This window comes from Haliaeetus leucocephalus, unplaced genomic scaffold, assembly GCF_000737465.1.
Source record: "Haliaeetus leucocephalus isolate CR32 unplaced genomic scaffold, Haliaeetus_leucocephalus-4.0 Scaffold317, whole genome shotgun sequence".
NCBI classification, from domain to species: domain Eukaryota; kingdom Metazoa; phylum Chordata; class Aves; order Accipitriformes; family Accipitridae; genus Haliaeetus; species Haliaeetus leucocephalus.
Genome location: NW_010972753.1, coordinates 7,663,551 through 7,685,476, shown reverse-complemented (window position 1 = coordinate 7,685,476; position 21,926 = coordinate 7,663,551). Strand labels below are relative to the sequence as shown.

Genomic DNA, 21,926 nt, shown 5'->3' with positions numbered 1-21,926 from the left:
GTTATTACTGATGATGACATTTTTAGGAAGGTTCTCTAGGGATTAGTCCTAGCTCTCAATCAGCTTCGTTTTCATCAGTTCTGTGTTCTTTGTCATTTCAATCAATTAGCAGAAATAAGTAAGAAATAAAATCAGTGGTGTTAACATTTGTGAATGGTCCAAAGTGGCAAAGAATGTGAAAAACAAGTCACGCAAACACAGTATTCTGGATTACAAGGGAGAAAGTTAAGCTAAGTGAAACACGCTGTACTTTAACACAAACTGCTAGAAGAACATATGACAAGGAATAGGACCGTAGATCTTACTTAACAGGACAGAGTCTGTGTCCTGGAAAACAATGAGAGGTTTCAGTAGAGAGGCAGCATGATCTCCCTGGGTGATGTGCTATAACAAAAAGTTTACGGTGCATAAACCATAAGAACTGTAAGTGGGGAGCATGGAGGTGATTTTAGCTCTGTACACAAAATTCCTAGTGTATGCAGTTGTGATATCAACACAAAAAAAAAATCACAAAAATGACTCTGAGGTTGAAGGCAATATTTTACTGTAGTAGACATCTTTGTAGCATAGTTAATGTATCAATGCCCCTGAACACTGTTCCTTCAATAGTGTAGTTCTGTCAATCAAGTTTTTTGGTGCCCTCAAAGGAGATTTATATATATTTATATAATCTCTCAAACAAGATTTTATATTGGTGCCTTCAAATAAGATTTTTATATATATATAATATATATAGTACATATATCATATATCATATATATATATATTCCTGACCTATATAGGATGAAGGCCAGATATTTTCCTTTGTTTTGCTACTCTCACACTTCTCAGGAACATACTAACCACTGTGAGACCTCTGTGGGCGCCTGGATAAAACAAGAGATTGTCTTACCTTACAGCAACACAAAGAACATGAAGTGTATGTCCAGAAGTCCTTATGTATTAAACCAGTGAGCTGAGCACTGAATGAAGACACACAACATCTGGCAGAGTTTTGCAACAAGATTGTTAACATGTGAGCAGTGCTAAATTAACTGCTGCTCATCAGAAATAGACCATCCACTAAAATACACCCTGAGATGCTGAAAAAGTTGGGCTTCTTTCACTTATCAAATAGAATGTGGCCTTATAAGAGTGTATAAGCACTTTCAAAGGAAAACAATACTAAACAATAAAGGCTTCTCAGTGGAACCAAGCAAAACAATAATCTGGGCTTGGTTATTAAGGCCAAAAATATTCAAAGTACAAATCTGGCACATTTTAATTTTGTTACTTTTTTAATAGCAAGGCTGATAAACAACAAGAACAATTGTCAAAAGAGGTTGGTGTTTCCACTGTTAATGTTATAAAATCAGTGGTGGATATCTCTTGGAAGATATAATAGAAATTTTCTTTAGGAGTTACTGGCCTCTACAAAAGTATTTATGTAAAGTTTAATAGCCTGTGCTATAATAGAGATCAGACTACAAGATCTAATACTGTCACCAAAGGAAATAATCTATAAATAAACTATGGTAAAAGTATTACATGAGAAATTGCATTGGAAAGCACCATTCAATTATCTTATAAATAATACCAATGGCTGTGATCCTTTCTTGAAATTCTGGGACAGAATCTTATTTAATTTCCTACTAAGGCTCAAGTATTCATTCTTGAATTGCCATGAAACATATATCTCTCACATATATCTCTCATATATAGTGTCATATATCATGGTGATATTCAGAAAACTGAACCGACTGGGAGGATGTAGGATGTGATTGTTAGAGCTGGAAGAAACCCTATTAAGATCAAAGAGGTTGAGTAGAACAGAAAAAGAGGACATCTGTCCTTTATTAAATGATACTTGCAATAGAGAGAGGTAATGAAGATTAATATTGTTGGCTTTCTGATGCTTGAGATTAAAGAAGTATTACACGAAATTCATGCAGTAGTTACTCTTGCAATGCTAACATGGTACTTTGAAATTAACTCACATTGCTGCAAGTATGAAAGATATTTCCAAAACTAAAAGTAAAAAGGATTGCTTTGCAAAATGCAGTGATGCTAACTTACTAATTAATTTAAAGTGGTGATTTCATGATCACTGGCTGCCATTAAATTGTTTCTTGCAGGATCATGCAATGTGTTTGTTTTGAAAAGCTACACCAATTTGCTGTATAATTGCAAGATCTAAGTGGAATAACGTTGAAACAAATTGCAGGAGACAAATTCAAGAGCTATATCTTACAGATGTAACAGACCAATTTGTTTTGTGATTCCTAATTGTTAACAAGTCAATGGAATGAAATGTGCTTTCAGAAGCTTCATTACTGACATCACCCCATTCAGCACAGAAGCTGCCTCTTTGTCTTCCTGCCCTTTGAAAGTTCTAGCAGTTGATGCTGAACAAGCAAAAAATAGCTACCAAAACAATAAAAGCACAAAGTATGGGAAACACAGGCTGAGTCATGGAGAGGAAAGAGAAGAAAAGATTAAAAATAAATGGGAAATGAATGAATAAAAAATATGTTGCTCTGGGCAGGCTGGGATATGAAATAAATTGCCGAATGAAAAAGAAAACTGACAAAATCATGACAATCAGAAACAACGATGATAAGTGAATATAGAATAGTGAATCAGACAAATATTAAATCTTACAACTAGAAAAAAATCAAAGGGAAGAAACAAGCTACAAAGTAGCTCAGGCAGGAAGCAAATCAACTTGAGAAAAGTAAATAAAAAATGATTCGTAGAGGGACAGATCTAAAAGCAATGAGTTTGTCCAAGATAGGCAAGAGGGTCATAGCTAACAAAGAGGGCCATAATTAACAAAGACATTTTCAAAGGGTCATACTGAGGATGAAATAATTTTCATTAGGTAACAAAGACAAAGAGTAAGGACAAGCAGAGGGAAGAACCATTGTACTCTGAGCTTTCCCAGCTGTGAAACCTCTGGGTATGCCACAGCTTCTGATTGCTGCATAGTTAATGACACGACGGCCTGAAAAAGTAAAGGCAGACTTTTTTTATGTGAGTCCATGCCTTTCTGAAATTGTTTTTCTCATTTGTAGAAGAGTAAGTTGAGACATCTGAGGGTTCTTTGTTTGCTTTTTGTTTGTAACATTCCCCTTCTAGGGAGTTACAAAAAAGCCTTTTGAAGTATGTGCTGTATTTAGTCATTCATTTTTAAAAAACAAACTCATGTTTTTTTGCAAAAATGCTTATGGATTTTTGATATCTAGATTTCTAAGAAATAGTGCCAGTTCTAGGACTCCCTTTCAGAATCTAGGAGTGAAAGATGTCCCATTTTATTTTTAACTCACTGAAAAACCTTTTCTGTTACTAAATGGCAGTCATGGATTAGTCTAATCTGCTGATCTAAACAGGATGTAGTTGACATGAAAGAACCGCTGTCTTCAGAAGCCTGGTGCGAAACAATGTGCATGATCTCCCCTCCTAAAAATGACTCATTGAGAGCAAAGGCACAGAGCAGCTACAAAGAATCGCCCTTATTCAGAGAGACTAAATAACTTATGTAATGTTTTGTGTTGGAGTGCAGGCCACACCATCACAATAGAGAAGGCTGTGTATGGCCCCTACATATTTTTGACAGAGAGGAAAAAGTATAATTGTAGATTCTATTCCTCAGACCCTTTTAGTTGAATGTGGTAGTATTTCTACAGTTTTACCCCTTTTTCTATTTTACATAGTATTTGCCTGAGTCAGGGTCCTGCTGCCTACACGTGACTGCTTCCCTGGTCTCCTTGAGTGACCTCCCCAACTGGGCAGCCACTCCAGTTTCTGGACCTCAGATTCATCTGCACCCTTGAGAGGGTGCCAGCATCACAGCACCTCACTTACTCTCTGTGACCCCTCTGGATCACCTCCCGACAAGGACTTCCTTGGAGTCTCTTAGAAGCCAGTCTTCAGCAGTAAAATTGACAGCTTAGCTCCACCAGCAGCTGCTTGGCTTTGTTGTAGAAACTGCAGTTACCAGGACTAAATCTCTTTAGGATCTACATTTTGATGGTTAGACTCGATGATCTTAAAGGTCCTTTCCAACCTATACGATTCTATGATTCTATGATTCTACATGCATAGGCTCAGCATACTGCAAGATCAGTTGCAGCGGGGAACAGTAAGGAGCCATTCCCCAGGTATCATTTAAAGTCTCTACCTGGCTGTCTCATCCATGCCTTATTCAACTCCTTCCCTTTCTCCTTCTGTCTCTCAGGAAACACCAGAGCAGTCGGTGCCCTAGATCAGGATGCTCCACTGCCTCCCGTGCTGACCACCTTTGCTGTCAAGGGTTTGTTCCCAAACAACTATAAATTGTCAACGTCTGGTAACTTTTTGTCCAGACTATGCCATCATCCTTAATTTTTTCCACTGTTAGAAAACCATACATGCAAATCCAGGAAAACTGAGGCAACCGCAGTGAACATAAAACTGCATCCCAACATACTCTTCAATCTACTACAAATCCGCCAGTTAAATAAGCTGACTCTTCGTTATGCTTTACTGTTTGCATTGACCTCAATGACTAAGTATTAACATATTCTATGATTATTTTATATATTGAATAGTATCCATCTTTGTTCAACTATTCTGGCTTCTCCATAGGCTGTTTCGTGTATGAATTCTTCCACATCTTTCAAGATTGCAGCTACTGACCTACAGTTGTATTTGTCTCATTGCAAAACTTTTTCACATCTTAGCTTTTTGAAACTTTTTATTATTCTTCATTAATTATTTTGTTCTAGCAACATGTGAAATGTCTTCTAGTTGCTTCAAATACTTCAAAGACTTTGTTTCAAAACTTCTAGCAAACTTCTCTAGTATATTCAGCTGAAACCACCCCAACTATGCTTCAGTTGTGATCTTGGTAGTGTGGGAGAGAGATGAAAATTACTCATATGTTTTGCTACATTTTTAGATTCCAATTTATATTTGTTTATCTGTCATCCATAGTGTTTAAATGCCTCCAAAAGAACAACAAAGACTTTCAATTTCTTATATCTTGGTGTCCTGCATATCTGGGATTGGCGTTTGTAACTAACTACATGTTAATAGAATATTTTTTTGTTTATGTGCCCTTGGACATTTTAGTTTTTAAGTGGAAGCTGAATATAACAAAGATGAGTCTAATTAGAGATTTCTGGAATGCCGGTAATGTATTTAAAATGCCAAAACAACCATCTACTATTCAAAGTGTCAATAAAACTTCTCTTGGTGTACTTGGTTACCTCTGTACTAGTGAAGCATCTTTATCTGCAGCCAGAGATCTTGGATTTAGAGACAAAGAGTCCATGGATGATGGACCCTGATCTGGGACAGTACAGTGAATGAGCCACTGGGAAGATAAGGATAATTAGCTATTGGAACAAATCAAAGAAATAAGTATGTCAGAACTGGAGATCTTGATACCAAGATGAGATGTTTCTCTAAAGGATAAGTTTTAGTACAACTCTAGCTACTGGAATTAAAGAAGAAATTAGATCTTGGTAAATCACAAGGCTTTTATATTACTGAAAGTCTAATTAGATGGTCACAGGACCATTTTTGTCTTAAATATTGTGTGTGTCATGACTATGAAAAACCAACTTTGCTGACTACCAGGAAATGCTTCACAATCTGTGGCAAGATGTAACATGATGTGTTAAATACTGTGGATAGTTGGGCCCCTGAAGCTTATATAGGATGACAGAGGAGTGCTGGACTCGTGATGTCACCATAAAGAAATGCTTATTGTATCCTCGGCTAGAAACTTGAAAAACTTTGTAAGCTGGCTTCTAGCCCCGTGGGTAAGCACTTGAGGGGAAATGTTCCAGTGGTTGCTGAAAGCTGAATTTGAGTTAAAGTATGCCACTGTGAAATATAAGCAGCTAATTCAAATATAGTGAATTTAAAATCAGTATTAAAGTGTTGTTATACTTGCTCAACAGATAATGGCATTGGGCAGATGAATTTATTTTCAGAATGTGCCCAAAAATATAAAAATATTGCAATAATAGAATTCAGCAGTATAAATTGCTATGCTACATCTGACCACTCTTTTGGCAACAGAGAAAAGAAGGGCACTGTCATAAATATAGTAGCTTTCTTCATCTCTGCTGCTTAGTGCACAGCTGTTCTCAGTGCTGGGAGGCCTGCAAGGGAAGACAAATGAGAAATAAGTCATGCATACAAATCCCTACTGCATTACCGTTCTTGTGGCTGATAGGTTCAGCTAAGTGCCTCCTCTTAGGATCGATGGAGAGTTATGATGTGCGTACCATTGATTTCTGCAAAATAAAAGACAAATCCTGAAACAGGGTTCATTAACAGTTGAGAGTGGGGAAAAGCGTAAAAACACTCTCCTCAAATACTCTGCTTATTTTGAAAATTCGAGACCCTGAAATGTTTATGAAGAAAACTCTTCAGAAAGCGTGTATGGTAACTGCTTTGGCTCTTACACAGATAATTTCTGAGAACGCATGGAGACATAAGAAACGTGCTAAACTTAACATTTTATTCAAAAAAATAGAAATATTAGAAGATCACACTGCAGTAGCTCACAGTTTATATGGACAAGGGCTTGGCTGTGTGTCCAGCAGGAACAGAGACCTCTGTCTTCACCTTTCCTCCTCCTCCTCCTCCTCCTCCTCCTCCTTTCCCTTCACTCCCTCTCCTGCCCTCCCATGGCAGGGCCATCCCCTGCTGCACTGCTGTGCCAGGTAGGATTCATGACAGCAGAAGTGGATCCACTCTCAGCAGACTGCTGAATGATGCTGGTTTTTGCTCTCTGTAGCAGATTCATCAAGGTGTGATCAAAGTATGTACTAGCCTGCCAAATTACATTAGTAGCTCTTAAATTGGATTTTTTGTCTAATTGGAAATGTCTCCTGCATGTAAGTCAGATTGCACTCACCCATCCTAAGCTATTTACGAAGTCCAGTAAGAACTTATTTTGATTGTTTCAATATTTCCTAGGAATTCATAGTGCTCTTGCAAATAATTTTGTTATACATTTTCTTTCACCAAATATCTAAGCAGTTAGATCTCAGAGATATAGGTGTATTCAGTTATAGTAAAGCAGCTGTAAAGTTTTTGGAACCTCTTGCATTTCCAAAATGCACATTGAGCTTGCTGACCTGCAGGAGAGGCCACACAGTGCCCAGGTAAAGCTAATAAAGTCACGCCTTCTCCCAGAAAATGTGAAATCTGCCTGCACACAGGCAGATGGTTCTCTGTTTGGGTGGAAGAAAGAATTCTGTAGGAGACACTGTCAATTTAATGTCTTTTAATTTTCACTGTAAACGCGTCTACAGTTTTAGGCATATGCATATTGCAAAATTAATTAAAATTATGCTTTCATCATGGTCTGCTCAATTAATATTTTAAGCATGATTTGCTGGTTGGGCTATAGAGAAGCTAACCACTAAGGGCTGCTTCTGGAAAGGAGGGTCCCTCGCTCTGGGTGCTCTGGCCAGCTGGGGTTGTTTGAGCACCAGCTGCTGCGCTGCCATAAAATAGCTGCACTGTTTGCTGCTGGGGCGTAGGCATTTCAGCACACAGCCAACGCTAAAGCAGAATGTGTGTGCTTTTTTCATGATCAGGCAAAGCATTTTTGATGTTTTCTAGTATTCTGCCTTCTATGGTACTTGCTTGTGCTGCTTAGCTTTCATTTACACCCCCTTTTCAGAGAACTTTTAGCGAGATATAGAAAGGTAATAGTTGTTACAGCAGGTGACAGATGTTGCAGTGGTGGAAGCTCACTGTTGAGAGGACCTCATCACATACAAGACATATGAACTTGTGCCAGCTATGAATTAATCTAGGATATTTTGCAACAATTTCTGTAATTTCAGGAATGTGGATCCCTCTTCAGTTAATAGCAAGTAATAAGTACTGAAGAAATGAGATTCAGCTCTCAACAGTTCCCCAAACTATTAGCTCTGTGTGAATAGCCTTCAAGACTGGTAATACTGGTGACCTCTATTCCCAGTGGATAATTGCTTTTATTATGCATTGCCTGTTTCTGTTCTTGTCTTACAGCACTGATGGATGTAATTTTGTTGTATATGACATAGGTGCTTAATGAAATTGCTGAAAGAAAGTTTATTGCTGAGTTAAAAAGATTATGTCAACTCTTGAGTCTCAATGAGCATCTTACCTGGAGGCCTGCCTTTCCCCCCCCCCCCCAATACATTAAATATTTTTCATTATGGCTAGGAAAAATTAGAAAGTGCAAAATGCCCATCATATGTAGCCTAAAATACAAACATATCTAATACTACCATAATAAATAGGCATGCTATATGTGTAGCTGATAAATTAGGCCACATGGTGGCAGGTGAAATGAAGTGTAGATAAGGTGAAAGTACTGCATGTTGAAAGGAGAAGCTGAAGACCTGTGGAACCTCTATGTCGATATGACCAGTCAGAAAGAGAAATGGATGTCAGTGAGGAGAAATCAATTTAATGTCTGCTTTATGCAAAATATCAATACAGACAGGATATTAAACTGCATTAAGAAAAGTATCTACAGATAGATTTACAGGCAGACCACAGCATTTAAAAATAGTGGGTGACTAGAAAAGGGAAAACAAATGGCATGGAGAACCCCTCAACTGAAGAAAAAATATATAAATACAGGATTAAGCTGAGCAAGAAATATTAGGATAGAGATATATAAAATAATGAATAGAATAGTGAAGGTCAGTTGAACATCCGTGTTTCTCCTTTTTGCCTAGTGTGCGATGAAATGTTAAAATAGCAATCTGAAAAAAAATCAGTGTAAAATTCATAAAAGAAAGCATATATTGACACAACGCATCATTAACCTATTGAGTAACATGAATTCCCCAGAGTATATATCTTCTACACTCTGCAAGATACGTTCTATCCTAATTCCCATTTAATGCAATTCTGAAGCTTTGTTATTGATCTTCAAAGCCATCATTGGATAAGGACCCAGATAAATTGGGTAGTATCCTTTTGTCTGTAACCTAAGAAAATAAATGAGCTCTCCTAGTATAATGCAACAAGCTATGATGACGTTCATGAAGACTAGGGATAGTATTTTCAGGCAAAGTGGATTGATAATGCAACGAGTAACCATAGAAGGTTATACTGAACCACAGTCTGACTGCATTTAAAGTAAATAGACATATCTATTTGGTAATGGTTTTCAACTGTAACTGAAGTCAAGGAAATAAAAACATCAAGCAGCTCAGAAGGCTGAGTACCTAAAAAGCTGAAAACTGGGGAGTGATCCGATACTTCAGACAATCACAATGCAAATTTAATTTATTTTACTAAGCACTTGGATTCAAAGGAAGTAAATTGGATAAATTGCATATAAAATGTAAAAGATACATGTATAATAAGAGTACACATAATTGTACCACAAAGTGATTAGGCGGTAATTTTCAGCCTTCAGGCAAAAGAAAATAAATTCACTAATATCTGAACATGCTCCTCAATAATTTTACCATTACTGCCTAAGAAAAAGGCTCTTGAAATTGTTTAAGTAACTAGATAGCAGGAGACCTGCATAAAGTCAATGTGATATATGGAATTCTATTTTAAATACCTATGTAAGGGGAGGGGGTTGATCACCCTCTGGAGATACTTATCTCAATCCTAACCACAGTGGAAGCTTAGACTAGACATTGATTTTATATCAGTGAAGTATGGCGAGATGAATCCCACCATTAGTAACTTTAAGAAATCACACCTTAGTTGTGTATAGTGCAAATTTAGTATTGATTCATTGATACCAATAGCTGTTGACATCTTGAAATCAGCCTGGAAAGGCTACTGCTCTGGTTCAACATGGTAAATATCATGATTTTATGGGAGTCTTTAAAAGCCACAGGCAGCTGTTAAAGAAACCTTGATTTATATGAGAGATTTTCAGAACTATCCCATATCTGAATTTCTGATTACCTATATATGTGCAGTTTCTCCATAGTTATGTTCTGGTTTGATCAGAGATGATCTGCCCAGCTCAGAAACATACATCTTCATCATGTTGCTGAGTGTGGTTCAGTGATTTTTCTTTCTACCCAGCAATTTTTATATTTGTCCAATACACAAAATCCGTGAGTGGATATGGATGCTTTTAGAGTTACTAAATTTTTCATGAATGAGGATGTTTTCACACATGGTGACTAAAAAAGATACCAGATGCAGAAAGAACTTCCATTGGAGCAGACTGCAGGAAACAAAGGGCACATTTGTACTTTGGTGCTGAAATCTTTGGACTAACTGCTGCGAGCTCGTAAGACTAAAATGTTCAGCTCACTGAGTGCTGGTACTAGCCTTGGTCCCCAAATCAGTATTGTCATGTTACAGCAGTACTATGGCTTCCCTCTTAGTCAGGCTATTTAGCTAAACTGAAGGATTACCCTGATAAAATCACTCTGCTTGTGCTCTGTAGATTCATATAATAGCTCAGTGTGTGGCTCTTGGAGCCCTAAACCATATTGCTGAATAATGGAGATGGTATGTATTTATGATTCCGTTTTTTGTTTACCAATTTCTACAGTCACCCTAAAAAGAAAAAAAAAAGGAAGGCATTTTTGATTGCCTTGTCTAACTGACAGTCTATCTGTCGTTCACTTTTTTCAATAATTTTGGTCCTGCTCCTTTCAACCCAATCTGAGAAGGAAGGACCTCTCAGAGATTGGCAGTTCTTACACGTTTTGTGAAGACTGATGGTTTCATTGAGCAAAAAGACCCAATAAAATCTTCATTAGTTCTGCTTCTTGCAGAATGCTTTGTTTAGTGAAGAGACCTTTAGAGAGAATTAGAGCCCAAATCTGTCATTTTGAGCATTCTTGTTTTCCACTAAACAGAGCAATTTGCAAGATTAAATGCAAAGGAATATATCTTGTTACTCATCATTATTTGGACTTTGTTTCTGACTCCTAAAAGCTGATATAAAAGTACACACGCTTTATTTGTTTTACCAGTAAGTGGCCCTATTTCCTTCTAGTATATTCTAAATATATTTATTCCTCCTGAAGTAGAATAAATAGGTCAGCATTCACAGTTCAAATCACAGTTCCTCTGGATTCAGAATGAAATGCAGTATGAGTGGCAGTTTGTTCAAATTAGTTTAATTATCTCAGGTATCACTGTCATTTCTTGTTGCTGAATTACTATCAAACTACCCTCATGATCATTTTAACTGCCCCTTTTCCTAACCTCTTGAATACTTTCTGAAGGGGTTTGTGTTTTTAGAGATCCCTGGATGAGTGAGAGCTAGTTCTGATCTAATAGATGACTTGGTCGGTGCACAAGCATCTTTGACCCATGTTTAGAACATGGGCAGATAGGACCAGCGTCTCAGGTCTCGCTATTTTCTAATACATGTTTTCTGATAATGTTTTCCCCTGTGCAGCAGGGGAAAACAGACTGGTGATGGCTTTCTAATTCTGCATCTCATTTGACACTGGCCATGGCCCCAGGATAGATCTGAACAAGCTGGGGGCTATTTCATTTTAAACAAATTATCTTCACCTATTAAATGGAAAGAACTAATGATGCTATCCTGGTTTTCTGGCTGGAACCTGGGAGGATAGTCAGATCAGTGGATAGTCAAACAAGCTTCAGGTCTGGAAAGTCTGGCTTATAAAAGTTGGAAGTGACTCAGACATTGAGGTGTGGTGGAGATTTATATAAGGTTATACTCTTCACTCCGATGACTATAATACAATTTTGAGAAGTTTGCTGTGAAGCTTTATTATTCATCATCTGATACTGCTAAGGTGAATGCAATGTGAATTGTACAGCTTACTGCGCTGTAAAATAGCATGAATTTCTGCAGAAGTAAAAATCACTCTTAATGTGGTCATATGATTTAGTGATAAAGGAGAAAGAATATGCATAATCCATACGCTAGCACTAGTTACGAAGGATTCTGTCATCAAAACAAAGTACGCCTGTTCCTTTACAATAGTTTTCTCTTTGGGGATGATTATTAGGTGACTAATAAAAAAATTTTATGAAGCCAGCATAAGCTGAGGAAAGGAAGGAGCCGAGTCCATTATCTAATGTTGTTTCATAATGAGATATCATAATGATGGCAATAGTAAGCATTTGGATATAACGATCTGCAGAAGAGGAGGAGAGCCTAGCCAAACTATTTCAGAGAGATCAGGATTCTTTTAATGCAGAACTTGGCTCCTCTACACACAAGCTAAATCACAGTTAAAATTTGTTTTTAAAAAATTTAGTTAAATTGATAAAAATTTTGTATGGACATATCTACATCGAATCAAGTGAGAATAGGGCACTGTTCTTTGCTATTAATTCTTTTATGACAGAAGTGATTTTTAAAGATTTCTGTCTCTGCTGCTTGCTCCAGCCCCCACTCACAAAGTTAGCATCCTGTCAATAGTGCTTCTTCAACTGTTCATGAAATAGAGCTCTAAACTGAGACCGAGAAATAATCTTGCTTAAAGACAACACTCCTCCAATGACACCAAAAAAGAGAAGCATGTATGAGTGCTTTTACCCTGGATTGTTTCACAGGTCAGGTTTATTATATAGCCCCACATGGAGCTCAGTTAGCAGAATGAAGGCTAGTGACCTGACTAGGAGGCAGATGGGAATGTAGGACACTAAGAAGGTCAGAAGGAGTAGAGAGGGCGGGAACCTTCTGAGGATCCTCTTGTACTCCAGCAAGGTCTGATCTGAAATGAAAAATCATAAGCAATTTTTCTTTCTAATAGTTTTGCTAAAAATATTAAATGTTTGTATTGGACAGGAGTGAGAATACATGAGAGAAACAGCCCTGCAGACCCCCAGGTTGGTGAAGAGGGAGAGGGAGGAGGTGCTCCAGGCACCAGAGCAGAGATTCCCCTACAGCCCGTGGGGAAGACCATGGTGAGGCAGGCTGTCCACCTGCAGCCCAGGGAGGTCCACGGTGGAGCAGATCTCTACCTGCAGCCCGGGGAGGACCCCACGCCGGAGCAGGGGGATGCCTGAAGGAGGCTGGGACCTGTGGGAAGCCCGCGCTGGAGCAGGCTCCTGGCAGGACCTGTGGCCCCGTGGAGAGAGAAGCCCACGGTGGAGCAGGTTTTCTGGCAGGACTTGTGACCCTGCGGGGGACCCATGCTGGAGCAGTCTGTGCCTGAAGGACTGCAGCCTGTGGAAGGGACCTACGCTGGAGCAGTTCATGAAGAATTGCAGCCCGTGGGAAGGACACACATTGGAGAAGTTCATGGAGGACTGTCTCCTGTGGGAGCAGAGGAAGAGTGTGAGGAGTCCTGCCCCTGAGGAGGAAGGAGCAGCAGAGACAACGTGTGATGAACTGACCCCAACCCCCATTCCCCGTCCCACTGAGCTGCTGTGGGGAGGAGGTAGAGAAATTGGGAGTGAAGTTAAGCCTGGGAAGGAAGGAAGGGTGGGGGGAATGTGTTTTAAGATTTGGGTTTATTTCTCATTGCCCTGCTCTGGTTTGATTGGCAATAAATTAAATTAATTTTCCCCAAGTTGTGTCTGTTTTACCTGTGATAGTAATTGGTGAGTGATCTCTCCCTGTCCTTATCATGACTCACAAGCTTTTCGTTATATTTTCTCTCCCCTGTCCAGTTGAGGGGGAGAGTGATAGAGCAGCTTTGGTGGCCACCTGGCATCCAGCTGGGGTTAACCCATCACAATGTTCCTACAATTCTCAGTGGAATGGAAAAAATAAATTTGTGACTGACTACTTTGCTGTGACATAGTATATAACAAGTGACATATTTGACATTTTCTCTGAACTAGTTAGTTCTTCGCTTTTGAATTTGATTATTTCCAAGTACTAGAATATGTAATCAGAAAGACAGAACATTTCCACGTTGCTTTGATGTGAAAACTGAGGAATAACCCAAAGTAAGATAAACTAATGAGCTTGTGACTTTTTGGCACCATCATGATGTCTGTGTAAAGTTTCAAAGGTTTCTCTTTCTTTGGATCAGATATTTCTTAGGTCTTATCTTACGTCTCTTGACTTTCCTCAAGAATTCATTCAAGGATCAGAGAAACTATGTAGGAGTATTCTCCGTTCTCTAGTGAAAAAGCAAAGGGAGTTTAATTCTTTGATAAGGTAATCTTCTCTTCTAATTTTTTCTTCTTTTTTTTTTTTTTTTTTGTGTGTGTCAGTTAAGTACAATCATGTTACCATAAAACAGATTCAAGTAGTCATCCCAAAGAACTCCCTTCAGATGCCTGGATTTTACCATCAGCGCTTGCAATGTCATATTCTCACTCATTCTTCAGCAATCTACAGATGGGTAGCTATCACTCGAATTTTTAAGAGGGACAAAAAGACCTGTTAGCATCCTTCCCCAGCAAGAGACACAAAGGCTCTCCTCTCTCCTTGCTCCCTCTAGGTTTCTTGACCCATTAAACATAGGCTTTTGGCCCTTTTTTGTACATTGGTAGTTCTCCTGATCCTGTACCACCATGTTTGCAGATTCTCACATTTGACTTTTAAAATACAAATAATTTGAGTCCTCATGCACTTTCAAGGGATGAAGTAATCCAAGGCAAAACATTTTGGGTTAATCAAAACTGATGTTTGAGGTTCTGTGTGCATGCTGTGCGTGCTTTTCCCCCTCCTTGCTTCTGCTATTTTGAAGCAAAGCACATCGCCCATTATCCTCCAAGTCTGCCTAAGTGCTGGATTCTTGTCAGCTTCATTTTACCACTTAAATTACAGCATAGGGATACAGAACAGGAACACATCTTTCACCACTCAGTAAATGTATGCAATGAATTATTAGCGTAGTCACTGGCACCGCAGACACTGAGCTTCCCACCAACAAACAGGCGCGTTAGTGCCCTGCTGTGGTTCTGTGTAGACCACGTCTGTGATTAACACGCACGCCCAGAAGAGGAATCAGGTCATTTTTATTTCAAGTTAATCCACCTTTACCGTAAGAAACCCAGAGCAGGAAGAACATCCACGTTTGTATTGTCCTTCACTGTCCCGGGCCGCTGCTGGAGAGCAGAAAACACCTCAGGTGAACAAGAGGGACCACGCTGGACAAGCCGGAGCCCCATGGCAGGCCTCAGGTATCTCTTTACTGGTAAAGGCAGGCCAATGGGATGTGGCCATTTTGGCGTACTTCCAAAAAGCCAGCGGGTCTGTTTTTTTTTTAAATTTCTTTCCAGCTCCTGCCCGACCTGGTGCCCATGAAATGGCGGCCCCCCCCCTGCCCCAACGGCCCTGACTACCGGGGCCCCCTGCACCTGCTGAGGCGGCAGAGTGTGAAAGCGTAAAAGGGCGGGCTCAGCCTGCGCCCCTGGGGAGACCGCAAGGAAAAGCCACAGCTTCGAGCTAAAAATCCCTTCCTTTGGGCAACGACACGGCGCGGCCGAGGACGCCCGGACCCCGACGGGACCGCGGGGCCGGGCCGAGCCGAGCCGAGCCGAGCCGGGCTGCTCGCCCCCCTCCCGCCTCTACCCGATTTCTCCTCTTCCGATTGGTGGGTTCGGAAGCGCCGCTCTTTTCCGTCCAATTAGCGCCCTGCGTCCGTTGCTAAGCGATCGTTTCCAGGCCGCGCTGATCGCCCAGCTGAGGCGGCGGCCGCCATGGCGGGTGGGTGGCGGGACGTGGCCGGGGTCCGCATCGCCCCGGCTGAAGTGTGCTTCAGGGACGCGGTGCCGGGGGGCCGCTACCGGGCTGCCCTCAGCGTCCAGAACGGGCGGGTGGAGAGCTGTCGTCTCCAGCTGCTGCCGCCGCACCGGCCCCAGGTGAGGGGTGGCCGGGAGGGAAGCGGCGGGGAGCGTCTGCCCCCACAGCCCCCGGCCCGGCCGGGCGGGTGTAACGTCGTCGAGGCTTGCCTCTCCCTACGAGTCAGCTGTCGGCTCTGTGTTTGTTCGTGCAGCACCTCGCACCGCTCCAGCGTGCGTGAATAACGGTAGCGCCTCATGAGAACACCCTTCACGAGTGGGTCCTGCGGGTCTGTATCCTTCCCTCCAGGGCTTGCCCTGAGGAACCGGTACGCAGCCCGCTCACCTTGCGGTTCCCAGGCCCTCCTTGAGGTGCAGAACATTGCCAGAGGAAAAGTGCATCTCGAGGCCCTGCTTTTATTTCCTGCAGTTTTGCGGGGGAATGTCTGCCCCCAGGTTTGCCCAGCTAGGTAGGTCCTGTGTAAGAGGCTGCTTGGGCAGGTGTAAATGCTTGTCTGCGTTTAGCTACTGCGAATGGAAAATGCTACCATGGACTGTCTGAGCAGCTTATGAAACTGACTGGAATTTGCCGGTGAATTGGAAATTAAAATAGTTGAATAGCTGGATAAACTGGAAAGAATAAGAGGCAATTCTTAGAGCCAAAGTTGTCTGAATTGCTTCTTGTGTGACAGTTCAGAAGGAGGAAGCCAGTCTTGGTTTATTGTTTTCTTGTGAGAATGTGTAGGTCTCATTTCTATGATACTTGAAAAATGTTCTCATATAGAGCTTCAGATGAGGCTGCTCGTTTGAAGTCTGTAAGTCAGAATGAAATGAACCCCAGCCTTCCCAGTTCTGTATTTTCCTGAGGTCATGAGCAATTTGAAGAGAGCTTCCTTGTTTGTTAAACCCGTAGTTTCTGTGGAAGTAAATTAGCTTTCTTGTATGTCTTACTACATGTCCCTTGCTGGTAACAAATCCTGCTTAGCTTTACTGGCTGGCTTTGCACTCTCCAGAAATTTATCCCTCAAGAAGCCCACGAGTTCCTTGTTACTTCAGGGAGCATTATGTAGAAATGGCTCACTTTGCTATGGTGTGAACACCAAACTCGTGGTGTGTTCCAGATCAGCTGAAGGGAACAACTTTTGAAATTGTTTTTGCTTGGATTTCCATAGGGCTGATTGATCGCTCTGTTACCTCATTTCTGTATTGTATGTTTCTAAGTTTTTTGAGTGTAGTAGTGCATTTGTGGTGCTTGCTTGCAGAGAGCTCTCTTGGAAAAGAGGGGTTTACAGTCTTTTCTCAAGATAGTATGATTACTGTTGATAGCATCTGATTAGTTCTGGAAAAATCATCGCATAGTCAGACTTTTTAAAGGCAAATGCATCTTTACAATTGTAACCAGTTTAGCCCTTGACTTTTAACGTATGTGGGTCCAGCAAAACCCGGCTGTGGTTAGTAGTTTTATGTTGCTCTTTCGTCTAGCTAGTTTATTATCTGTTAATTATGTCAAAATCAGGATCGAAGGGTTGAACTGGCATTGGGGGTGGAACAGATGCTGGTGTTGCTTTGTATTCACAGCAACTTGAACTGTGAATAAGTATATTCCAGGGTAGTCATTAAAATGATTGTCAGACAATTGAAGTACCTTGGATAATTTCACTATCTGTGTAGTCAGCCTTTCTTTCTGAGGTCAAGAGTGGCCAAGACTGTGTATGCCTTTTATCTCACCCTAAAATTTGCTAATTTGCATGACGTAGACAGCTTGATTTTTATTACACTGTAACTGAAGATTTTTGGAACGAGCTGGAAACTGTTGAGAGTGCTTGATCTGGTAAGGCTGTGCTTATTCTGTTTTGTTAGTTTTCATCAGCCTTATCAATTTTTCATGTGCTCCAGAGCTGGAAAGGCAGAGCCAGTTCTAGAAAAGAGAAAAGGTTATTCAACCATAACTTCTGAGTTTTTACCTCTGTGAGTATCTCGTGCCTTTTGCCAAGTATTTTAATGCTATTGTGCATGAGATGACTAATATGACAGTTAGGGGACAAAATTTCACTTCACATGCTCCATTCCTGAAAGGTCTGTTGTGTTGCCCTTTCTCATTCCCAGACCCTGTGCTGCTATCTGCGATTAGATGGCTCTGAAGTATATGACTCATCTGTAAATTTTCCGAGGCATACATTCATAGAGTGCAAGAACTGAAAAATAACCTTCCTTGAGCTGTCATAGTGCATGGCCAAGAAATGGCTTTCAAGGAATTTAGCTTACAAAGCAGTTTTCCATAGGTTTCATTAAAAATTCATAGTACGATATATTAATTTTCCCTTGTAGAGAATGAATATGCTTGGCTGTTTAATTCTCTTTAGAGAAGAGTTCAGTTTTGCACAGTTCAAAATTAAAACATGGCTGCTCTTTCAAAGTCAAGCCCCTAATCACAGTGCATATTAGATAACAAATTTCCTTTAGCTGAGTGTTTATACTGCTAGGAAAATTATAAGGGAATAAAGGAGGTGTGCAGACAATAGAATCAACAAATAGTAAATTAGATGTTTGCATATTTCAAACATAAATTAGAACAGAAAACTTAAAGAATACTGGCATGACTCTCTTTCAGAAATAAGCATTAATTAAAATGGACATATAGAGCAGAAACATATTGTGGATAGAGTGATGTGAATCGTAAGGAGACTGAAACACCAGAGAGGCTCTAGACCTTGCTGTGAGGCTTTTCTAGGAAAGTGGGAACTGCTGGATTTCCCACTACATGCTAGTAGGTTACTCATGTATACTGTTCAAGGAAAGATGGGCAGGAGGTGTTGGATATAAGTAGATGCTTACAGACAACAACAAATCCAGAATTATTTTTTTGAGAGATGAAAAAGGTGCTTTCTGTCAGCTGCTTCTGTTTTTTTTTCTCTTTCATTTGACTCCCAAAATTGGAGGTGCCATGGGCCTTTCAAGCAGATTTTTCAATGTACAGTGAGACTTTCTGTTGATGTCAGCTGAATGTCAGTCAGACCTAGAGAAAACTCTTATGCTGTCTCCTTTTGCTGCTGCTTTGGACTGAGACTTAATCCTTATTCCTTTCTCAGGTACTAAAAAGATTCTGCATTGAGTAGTAGCTGAGTTAATTTTGTATTGTTTTAGAAGGTTTATTGCAATGGTAGGAAAAGCTCTCTTGAAAGACTAGAAATGATATTTACTCTTCCATGTAATTTGATGCATTAGTATTCATTGTGTCTTTCTGTTTCACTGTAAAAAGTCTGGGCTTCAGTAAATAGGAAAAAAAATTTTATAAATCCTGCATATTTTAAAATTGGTTGTGAATTTTAAATCAGTCTGCATATTCTTCTGAAAATGAGCCACATGTATATGTTTTTTAATCTAGAAATGTTTAACAATTTAAAAAAAAAAATGTTCTCTTAAATTGCAGTTTAAACTGATTGTGGAAAATCCAGAAAAACCTGTTGCATCTGGACTTCAAGTTACAGCTGTTGTGGAATATTATCCTGAGAGTGAAGAAGATCTTCAAGATAGACTACTTCTTTTAATAGAAGATGACATAGTTGATATCCCCCTGCTTGGGTATGACGGTCAAAAGTTCATATCCTGCTGTTACTATTTGCAGTTCAATCTTATGGAAAGTTTGCGAATACATGTCACCTATGGCTATGTAATTAATCTGTCAGTTGCCTTGAAAACAAATAGTAGGTTTCCTTACAAAAGTAAGATTCCCTGCCCCCCCCCCCCCCCCCGCAGCATACAGGTAAGAAGTTAATTGGGGTTATGTCCCTCTAAGATCCTAGAGAGAGTTTGGGTTTTTGTTTTTGCTTTATTCTAAGTTGGTTGTGATAACGTTGATAATTTCCACTTCTGTATCAACATTAGACAATTTAACATCTACTCTTAATGTCTTCCCCCCTTACTGAACCACTTATATAAAAGATTGTCCATATTTGCAAAACTGTATTATAGTGAAACATATGTTGCCTAATTCTAAAAATATGGTGTGTGTTTTAGAATAAGGTCACACATTGAAGGATCATTTTCATCAATCCGTGTGTGATTGTGCGTGCCTATCTATGTGTGTGTATATGGATATATGTCTCGTATATTGTATGTAACATATATTAGTTGGAAAAAGGAAGCTTCTAAATATAGTTTATCAGAGTTAGCCTAGGTGGTTATGTGAGGATAAGGGGAAATTGCTCTGGAGTACCTTTCTCTCCTTTGTCTATAAAGGTAAATTAGAATGACAAACTTCTGTTTACAGGTCCAGCTTTTAGATGCTTAAATCAGGACAGATGAATCCCATAAACTATTGCAAATCATAGGTTTTATGAAAATCTTGACATTACAAATTACATGTACAGACAGAAAGGAAATTCCGTGGAGATTTTTCAGTATGTGAGTTGTTTTTAAAAATCAAGCAATCCCACAAATGTCTCATGCTAGCCTGAAATGTGTAAGGTTTTGCCTTCAGATAAGCAATGCTTACTCCTACATTTTGTTTACCTGTTATGTCATGATCTTTTTCGCTGATTTGCTTTTCCTCATTTAATCTTAAAAGTTGTGGGAATTTTTTTATTTTAATGTTGTACTCTTGTTAATGTAGAACACAAATAGTTAAGTCTGATTGTCTACCATTGGAAGACTTGGAAATAACAATTTCAATTAGTTGGGTTTTTTTCTGTAGTGTTTGTAAACTCTTATTCTCTTAGACCATGGTATTAAACAATGCTATTATAGCTTTCTTTAATTAACTTCAGAGAAATTTAAATGGAAAGCCCTAAATGCTTTTCTTTGGCTGAAAGACAGGGATGACTTTTCATAAGGTAAATACAGAACTTAGTAATTCAATATGATTGTTTTACTATTAAAGATAGCTGTCTCTAAATATGTTCTCCCAATCTGTATTTTCCTAGAAGAAAAAAGTGATTAGGGAACACTTTAGATTTTTTTATGTTTTTAATTTTTTTTTTTTTTTTTTTTTGGTGTTGTTTTTGGTTTTTTTTTTTTTTTAGATTTTATTAAGGTAGTATTGTGGAGGTAAGACCACTTAGGGTGATAATGCTATTGGTGACTCCTTTCTGGAAAGGACTTGCACTAGATTGTTAAGTATTTCAAATCTTCATGTTTAACTGGCTTTTGCAGGGAAAAAAATTGACAGGCTACAATAATTTTTTTTGCTTGTTTGGAAAAAACAAATATACTTTGTGATTCTTTTTAAATCAGTCTTTTTCCTAATGTATTTTGTGTAATGCATGTCTGCTGTTTATAGATAGATGATGATCAATTATTGCACTGAAGGGTCACTAAATACATGTTATATTTTTCCATACAAACATAGTTTAAAATACACCATTAACCATTTTGAGAAAATAATGTACATAGTGTAACACTGGTTGAGAACTACTAGGCAAAAGATTTTTTTTTTGATAAAAATTGCATTATCACTATGAAATGTCCACGAAAGTGTTTAATTTGGTGGAACAACCTGAAAATATTTTCAGGGAAATATTTGCAATGTTCTGTTTTGAAGGACAGACGTCCCCCTTCCCCCGAATTTATTTAGTTCTGATATGGGTTTTTTCACTTCCTATTTAAAAGTTTGTGCATTTTTTTACATTTTTAATAATGTTATACTATTTCTACTGATGTATCAATAATAATGTAAACACTAATGCTACTTTTTCTAAAATGTCAAGAATTGAAATAAGTGATTTTAAAAATTGTTGAGGCTATGCTTAGATATACATCAGATTGCTATATATTTTTTGACACACAAAAAATCTCTTATCAGCAACAAATTCTGATTTTTGGCCAACTCAAATATAGTGTTTATTTTCATTATCTCTGGTGAATGTCACTCAGATAGTGTATTGGCAATATATCTGAAGAGTTGCACATCTGCAAAACAGAATTAAGTTTTAAAGCATGTGACAAGAAGTTCAGAAAATTCATAAATATAATCCAAGATAATGTGTTATTGTATAAGAAATATTTGGAAGTTGCTGATATTACTCAGACTGGCCTCTTTAAATGTCTGCTACTTCTCTCTTACCTGTTAGCTTTTTTGTAGTCTTCTTTCTTTGAACTTATATTGTTTTTCAGCCTTTATTTCTGTATGGGTTTTAGGCCAATATGTACATATATGTAATTCACACTGAATTTGTAGAAATTGTGGGTCTGCATGTTTTGTCCCTAGAATTTTATTGAAAGAAAGCTTCACTGGTGGTTTAGGAAAAAGCATGAAAAGATTTAAACTTTTTGCCAATAATTTCTGTGATTCT

General features: G+C 39.0%; 1 protein-coding gene across 1 annotated transcript in view; it reads left to right on the top strand.

The window, feature by feature from the left end:
- Positions 1-16,406: 16,406 nt before the first annotated feature.
- Positions 16,407-21,926, top strand: part of LOC104834210 (chromosome unknown open reading frame, human CXorf22) — a 40,944-nt gene continuing 35,424 nt past the window's right edge. The window contains exons 1-2 of the mRNA XM_010571385.1: positions 16,407-16,451; positions 19,067-19,218. Coding sequence (XP_010569687.1) covers positions 16,407-16,451; positions 19,067-19,218 — 197 coding nt within the window. The remainder of the gene's footprint in view (positions 16,452-19,066; positions 19,219-21,926) is intronic.